The sequence below is a fragment of the Colobus angolensis genome, unplaced genomic scaffold (genome assembly GCF_000951035.1).
Source record: "Colobus angolensis palliatus isolate OR3802 unplaced genomic scaffold, Cang.pa_1.0 Scaffold92, whole genome shotgun sequence".
Lineage (NCBI taxonomy): Eukaryota > Metazoa > Chordata > Mammalia > Primates > Cercopithecidae > Colobus > Colobus angolensis.
This window is the reverse complement of record NW_012123154.1, coordinates 51,342-63,644: the sequence shown is the minus strand read 5'-3', so window position 1 is coordinate 63,644 and position 12,303 is coordinate 51,342. Positions and strand designations below refer to the sequence as shown.

The window sequence follows — 12,303 nt, the reverse complement described above, 5'->3', positions numbered from 1 at the left end:
CCTTATGAGATAACCATATGGGATTCAAGGAATTCAAAAAAACCTCTGCAACTACATGCAAAATTTTCCATACTTCCATGTATTTTTCTGGAGTTCTCATCACAATCCCTGAAGCTCTGTCATACCCCCCACTTCCAGAATAAATAACCTCAGCTTTTATCATACTACATCATGCAACAGTATCTAATGCAGTTATTAAAAATAAAAAGTTAAATCCATTTGTATTCATATTGATCTGAAGGCAATGAACACATTCATTGTTAATTACACCAAAGCAAGCGTCAATGTGGTATCCATGGAATGTCCTGGTAACCTCCGCCAGGGCAGGGATCAGGTCTGTTTTGTTCACTGCTCTATTCCCAGAACTTGGAAGCACTGCCTGGCACAGAAGCTGTTTAATACACACTTGTTGAATTCATGAATAATGTTTTAAAGGAACAGAACCCTCTGTATGTGGATATTATTGTGTGAACAAGGAAAAAAGTGTGGAATGATACACGGCAGAACATTAAAGGCATGACTTCAGGGAGAAGGAACTGGAAAGGGGAAGGCATTAAAGAAAGACATCAGGCTGGGTGTGGTGGCTCATGCCTGTAATCCCAGCACTTTGGGAGGCCGAGGTGGGTGGATTGCTTGAGGTCAGGAGTTTGAGACTGGTCTGGCCAACATGGTAAAACCCCGTCTCTACAAAAAATACTAAAAAATTATCCGGGTATGGTGGCATGCACGTATAATACCAAGTACTGAGGAGGCTGAGGCATGAGAATTGCTTGAGCCTGGGAGGCGGAGGTTGCAGTGAGCCGAGATCACGCAACTGCACTCCAGCCTGGTAGATCGACTGAGACCGTCAAAAAAAAAAAAAAAAAAAAAAAAAAAAAGGGAAGGATTCCACAGCAAGAAAACACTCTGAAATAAACAAAACTGCAGGAGGAAGTGAGAAGGTGGTGGCTGCCCCATGGGCGTGGGAGAAAAAAGGAAAACATTAAACTTTCCCTTTAATAATAGTTAACAGTTCTGGAGTGCTTACTATGGGTGGCACAGTGCTCAGCACCATGTGTTTATTGATCGCACTGAATTATGTGCATTCTATCCTGAATGCACACAACAATCCTGTGACATATCCTGTATTGTTATCCCCATTTTACAGCTGAGAAGACCTAAGCCCGCAGATCTTGCTCAAGGCCACCAAAGTAGGTGAGTGGAAAAGCCAGGACCCAGATACCAGCTCCCCAGCACAGGCACATAACCCCTGTTCTCCTCTGATTCTCTGTCCTTACACATCTTTTTCATGGTGTCACTCATTATAACACGTGTGTGGTACATTTATCATAAAATGTTAAGTAAAATATGAAGTGTCAGGGCTTTCCATGTGGGCTCTCAGTTTCCCCTGGGGTCCTCTCCTCAACTAAGCTAACAATAGGAGGTCCCTTATTCTCAGCAGGCACTTGGGAAAAGAGGCTTCATTTTTTATCTCTGTCTTGGTTTAATACACAGTAGTTCCCATTGCCTGCCTGTGCACCATTTAAGGAGTCAGAGGTGACTGTCTTCTGTGTTGGCCTGAAACCTAGGAGAGAGTGAGGCTCTTGCCTATTTGTATCTCCATCTGGACAGCAGCCATCACAGACTGCATTAGAAAGGATCATTATATCTGCATAGGGCAGGCATCCCCTGATTCAGTGCAGACTCTATGGGTGACAGGCCTTGAGAAAGCCCAGAACCAACCTGCTTCGAAGGGGTCTCAGAGGATAGACATTTGCAACCTTGGAGAGAAGGAGTAATAAGTTTATATAGGGGAAATCTTGCATGCAAGGATTTTTCAGCCATGAATTGGTTTCTTGGGAGACCTGGAGCCCAGAGTTCTAGACAAGATCTAAATAGAGGAGAGTTTGCAGTTACCCTGGAGAAAGATGTCTCGAAGGATGATGTCAGATCGCCAATGCTAGCCCTACCTGGGTTCTTGAGGAAATATAGATCCCTTGGTATGTGGAGCTGGCAAGACTGGAGCTTGAATTCTGATTCTATCAGCTTGAGACTTTGTGTAGGTTGCTTAGGTTTTAAACCTCAGTCCCTAGATCTGTAAGTTGAGGATGAAGATACCAACTTGACAGGGTGGGTTATGGTGAATATTAGCAATTATAAAGGGAAGTACATACTGTAATTAGAACACAAGAAATAATAACCATTACTCCTACTAACTCTATTCCTGTTGTGGTGAGTAGCTTCTAAGATGACTCCCAGTGGTTCCCACCTCCCACTCTTTATACCTTGTATAATCCCTTCCTCCCCAGTGTGGGCTGGACCTATTCTAGTGAATAGAATATAATGAAAGTAATAGGATGTCATTTCCAGTATTAGATTACAAAAAGACTCTTCCTTACGATTCTTGCTCCCTCACTTGACCACTCTGATGAAAGCCATGTTGTGAGTTGTCCTATGGGGAAGCCCATGTGGCAAGGAATTGAGGAAGGTCACTGGCCAACAGCCAGGAAGGGACTGAGGTCCCCAGTTCAACAGCCTGCAGGGAACTAAATCCTGCTGAAAACTGCGAGTGACCTTGAAAAGAGATCCTCCTCCAGCTGAGTCTTCAGATGAGACTGCAGCCCCAGCCAATACCTTGACTGCAGCCTGTCAGAGGTATTCAGACAGAACTATACAGCAAAGCTTTGTATACCTGGATTTCTGACCCACGGGAACTATGAGATATAAATGTTTGTTGTTTTAAGCTACTAAATTTTGGGGTGATTTATTATGCAGCAATAAATAACTAATACACTCTGGAAATAATACATTAGGTTACATCTTGGAAAAATGGACTAAATTCTACCAGACAGTGGCATATGAAGCCTCTGCTTAAATACTGTACCCTCTGGGAAGACTTTCAAAATCCCTTTCCCTGAGTTAGGTGACCCTGTTTTCTCATATGCTTGTCTATTTGACTGCAGGGAACTTGAATCATCACCACCATCATCATCAAAACTAACACATAGTGAGTACTTATTATGTACCAAGTATATTCCAGAGTCATAAGTCATTTACTGTTCACAACAAACCTACGCCACAAGTACTATTATTGTTCACGTTTTGTAGATGAGGAAACTGAAGCTCAGAGGAGTTAAGTAACTTGCCAAAGACCTCAGTTATTATGTGACAGTCTGAGGAAATTTGGGTCGAGTCCACATTTCTAACAATTATATTATAGGGCTCTATGAGTCCTGCCCCAGTTCATAGATGTTCAGTGGGTTCAACCCCAGGTAGCTGAACGCCAGACATTAAGTTCTTAAATGTAACTCCCTCTAGATGTCTTCTGTCTCTAGGACAGTCAGTTGAACATGCCTCACCTGGAGTTCATCAGATGTTGGAGTGCTACCTACCTGTAAACACTAGGCTGGCATTTTCCAGTTCTTCTTGGGGAACTTTGAAGCTGAAGGATTCATTGTAGAAAGGATCAATTGTGCCTCTTAAGAAGGATGTCTTCTTGGTTTTCACAAGTTTGAGTCCATGCACCAGCTGGATTTTCACAAAGGGGTCTGAAAATTAGAGACAGCATCATAGAATGTTGGAGATCATGAAACCTAATCTGTCCAGTCATTCTGCCATTCAACTTCCCATCCATCTTTTTATTCATCCATTCTTCTATCCATCCATCCATTCAACTTTTCATTCATCTCATAGTCCATCCATTCATCCACCTGTCTATCCATCCATCCATCTTCCCATCCATCTGTCAGTTCACTGGTCCATTCATCATCTCACCATATTTTTATCTATCCATTTTCCATCCATCCGATTTCTTATCTATTTGACAGCTCAAGCATCCATCCATCTATTATCCATCCATTTTCCCATCTATCTGCTTATCCGCTTATCCCTTTCCCTCTTCCTTTAGCCATCTAATATTTGTTGAGCTCCTCCCACGTGTCAGCATTGTGTTAGTTTTACCGATGAGAAAACTGAGGACTCAAGGTGAGAAATCAATTTTTAAAGATCTTGCTGGTGGACACAGAATCAGACTCAGAGACTGCCTTGGATTTCTGCCTGTGGAAAACCATTATCATTTCAGTGAGCCCATAGCCCATATACAGGAGAATAGAGATGGCAGAATTATAACATTTTTAGATCATTTTATAGTTTACAAAGGGATTCATGTACATTATCTAATTTAATATTTGTTTAAACAACAGATGAATACTGTTATTATGTCAATTTTTGAGATTGAGAAATTGAGGCATACAGTGGTTAAGTAAATTCCCCAAAGCCATATCATTTGCAAGCCAGATCATTTGACTCCTATAACCTTAATGATTTTATCATACTGACTCTCCCATTGTGGTGAGTCTGAAACTCTTCAGTCTTAATACCATTGCCTCCACTGGCCCTTTCTAAGCCTCTGTTTTTATAATGTGGCTTTTGAGAGTGCAAAGTGTCTTCTAGCTGTCACCTTATCACAAAAGTAATTTATTTTAGCTACTGCATTCAGAGAAGACAATAATTCCACCACTGAGCTGAACAGATCCCTGTGACTACAGCTGCTTTCACAGTAATATCCTTTGCTATCATGGGAGAAGCAACATACAAATGGAATGGAATCTGTTCCGTTCCATTGAAAGTCATGTTTGAATGGTTTTTGCTATAATGTACATACTTTAAATACAAGTCTTTTCAGAGCTAAAATTCATAAAGATTTATGGCACACATGAAATGAGCTGGCAAAAAACCTCAGAGTGTGTCCTCCACGCTCGTTGATTAGAATGGATAGTTTCTGCACACTATCGCCACCTGCAGGATGGCGTCTCCATTGCAGGAATAGCATTTGGAAAGGCCAAGTCACTTCCTTGGGTTCAAAGAGGATTTACGTTTCCAGTGGTTATCACGACTGGCCTCAGTCAACTCCCCAATTCCAATAGGGTTACTAAGATGTATCTTTTACCTGCCTCATCCTGAGATGAGTAATGCTCATCCAGGATACAGAAAAAGAAAACTGGGTCCCCCACACAAACACAGATGCCCCATTAATAAAGTGAGAGACGCGGGGAATCACACAGTACCTGAACCTTGGCTCACATCTGTCTGAAGAAGTTGCTTGGCTCGAATGACATCAACATTCAGTCTGCCAGCACTTGGGAGATAATTCAGTGACAGAAGCAGCTCCCCCAGCTCCACTTCATTCTGTAGAGAAAGGAAATGGTCAGGAAGTTGCCTTCTCCTTTTATTCCTTTTGCACCTACCATGCAAGAAATTGATTGCAGCAGCTCACAAACAGGTTGCTGTGGGCGCATCAGTTGACAGTGGGTGCCTCTGTGTGTGACTTCTTTTCATCTCTGCCTCCAATTATTGTGGTCCATCTATCTCTGAGTTTTTTCCACTCTTAGATCACTCAACAGCAACAACAATAACAACAAAAGCAGCAATAATAAAAAAAAAGTTTCACTGCCATGTACTATGCTAAGCGCTTTACATGTAACGACTAATGAGTCTGTGAGGTATTAGTATTAACTCTTTAACAGATGAGGAAACTGAGACTCACAGGGTTAAATAACATGTCCAAAGCCACAGCAAGACAGTGGTAGAGCTGGTACTTAGACCCAGGGAGGCTGATTTGATTCCAGAGAATCTGACTGCTGTTATTCTGCCATCCAATAGGATACCTGGAGGTAGAATGCCCTGCAGGGGAACTATCTGAGTGAGAAATCTGTTCTTAACCTGGAATCCCCAATAGATCCCACGCTTCTAACCTCACCATAGCTATACTCAGTGCAGAGACATCCCTTGTTGAAGAGTACCCGTCCCCTTGATGTCAGCTCTATCACACTGTGGAAAATTCCCATGAACACCTAAGTGCATGACTCCATACTGCCAAAAATACCTAGAAAGCAGGAGGCCTCCCGCTTCTCTGTCCCTTTAAAAAAAAAAAAAAAAAGTATTGTAGAAAATTTCAGCCATGTACAAAACAATAGACTAGCATAACAAATCTCCATCTATCCATCACAAAATTGTAACAGTTATGGACATTTTGCCAAATGGTGTTTCACCTATATCCTGACTTGCGAAATATTTTAGCTGAATATTTTAAACTAAGTCCTCGACATGGTGTCATTTTACCTGTATATCCTTCAGAATTATTCTTTAACTGATAAGGACATTAAGACAAGCATTTTAGTGTGGGAAATTTCCAGTCATATTTCAAAACCAGACAGAAGAGTATACCCCATCTTCACACCCAAACATTACTCGGCTTCAAAAATTCTCATCTCATGGTGAATCTCCCTTCACTTACACCTTCATTCAACTCCCCATATTCCTCTGAAGTAACTCCCAGTCATTATATTTTTTGTAATATTTCAACATGTATCTTTAAAGGGTAAGATCTCTATCTATCTATCTATCTATCTGTCTGTCTATCATCTATCTCATCTATCTGTAATCTAACCATCTATTAGCTATCCATCATCTGTTTATCTATGTCTATTATCTATCTTTATCTACCATCTATCTAGCCTTCATCTCTATCTTTTTTGATGTCAGTCATTCCAGCAAATTAATGCCAAATGCCTAGCACAATACCCAGCAGCTCTAGAACAATGCCTAGCACATAGTAGATACTCAATAAACATCTGCTGACAGGATGAACAGTCAAACCAAAAGATTCCTGTACCGAGTGAGTTAGTCCCCAAACAAACAAGAAACACTCTCGCATGTTAACTCAGAGGCTGCTAACAAACAGCCTGCAGGTGTGTTTTGTTTGCCCCACATCACATTTTAACTTATAATTACTTGTTAATTATTACATAATTCAAGAATCAAGTTATTTCACATTTTTAAAAAAATCTGGATTTCTTGCCTTGCTTGAAAAACAGGAAGATCTGGTAACACCAGCATTCCCACCAGGCAAGTGACAAAGATTCTTTACTTGACCAAACTTTAGTCAGGTTCCTAAACCTCCTAGGCCCATCAGTGCACCACCTTGTAAAATCCAGTTTCTGCAAAGAACTCTGCTAAATCAGTTTGGTCAGGTTCCTCATTCTCTCTCTCTCTCTCACCACTTTTTTTTTTTTTTTTTTTGAGACGAGGTCTCACCCTGTCACCCAGGCTGGAGCAATGGCATGATCATAGCTCCCTGCAACCTCAAACTCCTGGGCCAAGGGATCCTACTACCTTAACATCCTGAATAGCTGGGATTACAGGCATGTGCCACTATACCTGGCTAATTTTTTTTTTTTTTTAAGAGGTGAGGTATTGCTGTGTTATCCAGGCTGGTCTTGAACTCCTGGCCTCAAGTGATCCTCCCAAATTGCTGGGATAACAGGTATGAGCCATCATGCCCAGACAGGTTCCTCATTCTCCATCATCCCCCAGGTAATGTCTGATCACCCTGGCCTGTCTCCAGCAAAAATCCTGCCAGGTTGATTTAGCCAGAGTCCCCCTGACTCCTCTGATGCTTCCTCTTAGTAATTTTTTAAAAATCCCTGACCTCCCACTTTGCTCCATGGCTATGGATTCCCACTTGTCTGTGCTGCATTTGAGGCTGAGCCCAGTCTCTCTCTCTGACTGCAAAATCCCATTACTGTGGTCCCTATACATATCATGATGGTCCTCAATAAAGTCTGCCTTGTCACTTTAAGAAGCATCATTGGGGGCTGGGCGCGGTGGCTCACGCCTGTAATCCCAACACGTTGGGAGGCCAAGGTGGGTGGATCATCTGAGGTCAGGAGTTCGAGATCAACCTGGCCAACATGGTGAAATCCCATCTCTACTAAAAATACAAAAATTAGCCAGACGTGGTGGCATGCACCTGTGACCCCAGCTACTTGGGAGTCTGAGGCAGACCACTTGAACCCAGGAGGCAGAGGTTGCAGTGAGCCGAGATCGCACCACTGCACTCCAGCCTGGGTACCAGAGCGAGACTCCATCTCAAAAAAAATAAAATAAAAGAGAAGTGTCATTGAGTAATTTTCTTTAATCCAACATCTGGCCACAGAGCTGTGCAGTGCTCCTTTAGATGGGACCTGCCCCCTTCACATCATACCTCATTTGTCCGCTTCCTCCCCTTTACATTCCTGCTGCCCTGCCCTGGGTATCCAAGTATGGAGATTTTCAAAATAGGAATGGTCAACTGAGTGTCTTCAGTAATAAAAGAAGTTCAAGCCCTTTTGCACTGTTGCTAGGGGTTTCCTGCTGCTTCTCAAGGGCTTGTAAGATGCAGTGTCTTTAGGACATGACCCTGCTGACATATCTACTCTAGGATGAGCAATGCTGAGGATTCTGCAGGAGCCCAGGCCATCCAGGTCCTCCCGGACTTTGCTCCTCCCAGGTTCGTAAGTCACAGTGACATTTCCTTTTATTTTAAAAGCAGTTTACTATGTACCAGGACTGGGGATACATCAGCGAGACCATGCCCTGACTTTACAGAGCATACACTCCTGTGGGGGAGATGGACAGTACATAGATTTTAAAAAATATATCAATGAGATGATTTCAGGTAATGCTAAGTATTAGGAAGAAAAATATAGCACGGTGAGAGAAAGGAAGAACCTTTCTTGGGTGATGGCAATTTGCTGCATCTTGATTGTGGTAGCAGTTACGTGTGCATTTGCCAAAAATCAACAAACAGGAAGTTCCATCTCAGTAAAGTTGATTGAAAGGGGGGTATTTGAAGTAAGCAAATGTGGCAAAATATTGGCGACTTATGACATCTGGGAGATGGATACATGAGTGTTTTATTATTTTATGTGGGAAATATTTCCATTAAAAACATTTATTTTATGTGAAATCAACATGAAAAAGGAAAACGTGACAAATTAGGCAGAATAAGAGAATGAATGGGGTTCACATGGGAGCAGCCCTTTCAGTCGGTGGATGGGGCAGGGTTTTTCTGAGAGGCGAGGTTTGAAGAGGAATGAGGGAAGAAAGAGGGATAGGGACTCCTGGGGCAGAGGGAAAAACAAGTGTAAGGGCCAGGATGGTGGGAGTCACCGACCGGTGTCGCTCAGTCGGTGTGTTCAAAGGAACAAAGAGAAGGCCAGTGGGAGGAGAATGTAGCAAGAGATGGATTCTAGAGATGCTTACAGGAACGAAGGCAAGCTGCCCAGTGGTTGATCCCAGGGGCTCTGCCCAATCCTAGCCGTCCTCACAGAATTGGAAGGAGGAGGTGAGGCCATCTTTTGGGCCCTCGATACGTAAGAGCACCTCAAGCCCCCTCTGCAACCTTCAAGTGTGGATAGAATTGTTCCTTCCCTCCCCTGGGGCCATTGATCCAACCTTCAACAAGGCACTTCCTGAAGTTATCCTTTTTCTAAGAAGGCTGAGTGTTTTTCATCTTAAGAAAGCAAAGCTCTTTTATTCCTTCTTCCCTTTGCAGATACAAGCTCGCTGTACTCTCTACCCATCCCATCCTCGATACATGGCGTGCACGTCAGGGCTTTCAGTTCGTACTTTTCCAGGGAACCATTCCCATTGATCCAGCCACTCTTTCTGTCTGCCTTATCTGGGGAGTGATGAATTTGTAACAGTGTTGTCTGGAGTCAGGGGAGCAGTTGATAGAAAGTAAAAAAGAGGGCTAATTGTGCAATAGCAAAGGATTCATTGATTCATTTAACAAACGCTCATGTAACAGGTACTAGGTTCTAAGCACTTGAGGATGTCACAATCATGACCGTTACAGCAAACCTTTATGGAGAAATCACCATAGTCCAGGCACCATCCTAGGCACTAAAGCTGAATTGCATTTCTTTTCCTTAACAACTCCAGAGGCTTCCGTCTTGCAGATGAAAGAATTCAAGCTTAGAGAGCTTGAGCTGCATGACTTGCTCAAGATCATATATCATAAACAAAAAGAACAAGGTTCAAACTCAGCCCATGGTTAACTCTTACACAAGGTTTCTGGTGAGTAAGCAGCAATCCCAGATGTCAAGCAACTCACCGTCTACTGGCGGAGAACAAGGAAGATATAAAAACAAATCAAAATTCCAGGGGCTGCCCATCCACTAGCATGGCTATAATAAACACACACACGCAAAACCATAACAAGTGTTGGCCAGGATGTAGTGAACAAGAACCCTGTATACTGCTGGCAGTAATGAAAACTGGTGCAGCTGCTTTGGTGAACAGGTTGGAGTATGACCGAGCAGTTCCATTCCTAGTTGTATACATAAGAGAACAGGAAACATGTCCATGTGAAAACTTGTACGCAGATGTTCATAGCAGCACTATTCACAATAGCCAAAAGTGGAAGCAGCCTAAATGTCCATCAACAGATAGATAAACAAGATATCACCTATCTGTGCAATGGCAGGTTATTCCTTCATAAAAACAATGAAGCATTGATACAAGGTAGACAAACCTCGAAAAAGTGAAAGAAGCTAGACAGAAAAAATCACATATTGTACAATTCCATTGACAAAATATCCAGAATAGGTAAATCCATAGAGATAGAAAGTAGATGAGTGATTGCTAGGATCTCGGAGGAGGGGGAAATGTGGAGTAACTACTTAATGGGATACAGGGTCTTCTTTGGGTGATGGCAGTGTTCTGGAATGAGAGAGAGGTGATGGTTGCACACCACTGAGAATTTACTAAATGCCTCTGAATTGTATATTTAAAATGATTACATTTATACTATGTGAATTTCACCTCAATTAAGAAATAATTGCAAACATATAAAAAAAAAGCTCATCATCACTGGTTATTAGAGAAATGCAAATCAAAACCACAATGAGATATCATCTTATGTTAGTTAGAATGGCGATCATTAAAAAGTCAGGAAACAATAGATGCTGGAGAGGATGTGGAGAAATAGGAATGCTTTTACACTGTTAGTAGCAGTGTAAATTAGTTCAACCACTGTGTAAGACAATGTGGTGATTCCTCAGGGATCTAGAGCCAGAAATACCATTTGACCCAGCAATCCCATTACTGGGTATACATCCAAAGGATTATAAATCATTCTACTATAAAGACACATGCACATGTATGTTTATTGTGGCACTGTTCACAATAGCAAGGACTTGGAACCAACCCAAATGCCCATCAACGACAGACTGGATAAAGAAAATGTGGCACATATACACCATGGAATGCTATGCAGCCATAAAAAAGGATGAGTTCATATCCTTTGCAGGGACATGGATGAAGCTGGAAACCATCATTCTCAGCAAACTAACACAGGAACAGAAAACCAAACACCGCTTGTTCTCACTCATAAGTAGGAGTTGAACAAAGAGGACACATGGACACAGGGAGGGGAACACCACACACTGGGGCCTGTCGGGGATTAGGGGGCTAGGGGAGGGATAGTATGAGGAGAAATATCTAATGTAGATGACTGGTTGATGGATGTAGCAAACCACCATGGCACATGTATACCTGTGTAACAAACCTGCACGTTGTGCACATGTACCCCAGAACTTAAAGTATAATAAAAAAAGAAGTAATTGTAGGACTCAAGTATTAATCAGCCATATAAATGAAACCCAAGACAGACTGAAGCACAATCTATTCTTGAGAGGGGCATGGTCAAGGAAGTCTTCATGGAGGAGGAGGCATTTGAGTTAAGCCTTGATAAGTAGGATTTGGTCCAGCAAATATTGCAGGGAAGGGTGCCCATACAGATGGAACAGAATGAGGGAAGCCTTCACTAAGCCCCAGTACTCTTCATTGTGTTCTGATCCTGAATTTATCCATATTATTATGTAAAGGTTGATATGGTTTGGCTGGGTCCCTGCCCAAATCTCATCTTGAATTCCTACATGTAGGGGGTGGGGCCCGGTGGGAGGTAATTGAATCATGGGGGCAAGTCTTTCCCATGTTGTTCCCGTGATAGTGAATAAGTCTTATGAGATCTGACGGTCTTAAAAAGAGCAGTTTCCCTGCACCAGTTCTCTCTGTTTGCCTGCTGCCATCCATGTAAGACGTGACTTGCTCCCCTTGCCTTCTGGCATGATTGTGAGGCTTCCCCAGCCACGTGAAATTGTAAGTCTAATTAAACCTCCTTCTTTTGTAAATTGCACAGTCTCAGGTGTGTGTTTATCAACAGCATGAAAACAGACTAATACAAGGGCCAAGTAACTTATTATTAATAACAAAGTTGGCTGGGTACAGTAGCGCATGTCTGTAATCCCAGCACTTTGGGACGCCAAGGCTGGAAGATTGCTTGAGGCCAGGAGTTCAAGACCAGCCTGGGCAACATGGTGAGATGCCCCACTTTGCTACAAAAAAAAAAAAAAGAAAACATTAGCCAGGCACGGTGGCGCATGCCTATACTTGGGAGGCTTGAGACGGGAGGATCGCTTGAGCCTGGGAGATTGAGGC

General features: G+C 42.5%; 1 protein-coding gene across 3 annotated transcripts in view; it reads right to left on the bottom strand.

Moving 5' to 3' along the window:
• The window catches only part of SYT17 (synaptotagmin XVII), a 92,437-nt gene that overhangs the window by 34,653 nt on the left and 45,481 nt on the right, over positions 1-12,303 (bottom strand). For all 3 annotated transcript variants that reach the window (XM_011931852.1, XM_011931854.1, XM_011931853.1), the window contains 2 exons: positions 5,046-5,166; positions 3,372-3,527 (listed from right to left, as the gene is read on the bottom strand). In XM_011931852.1, the coding sequence (XP_011787242.1) occupies positions 3,372-3,527; positions 5,046-5,166 (277 nt within the window). The remainder of the gene's footprint in view (positions 1-3,371; positions 3,528-5,045; positions 5,167-12,303) is intronic.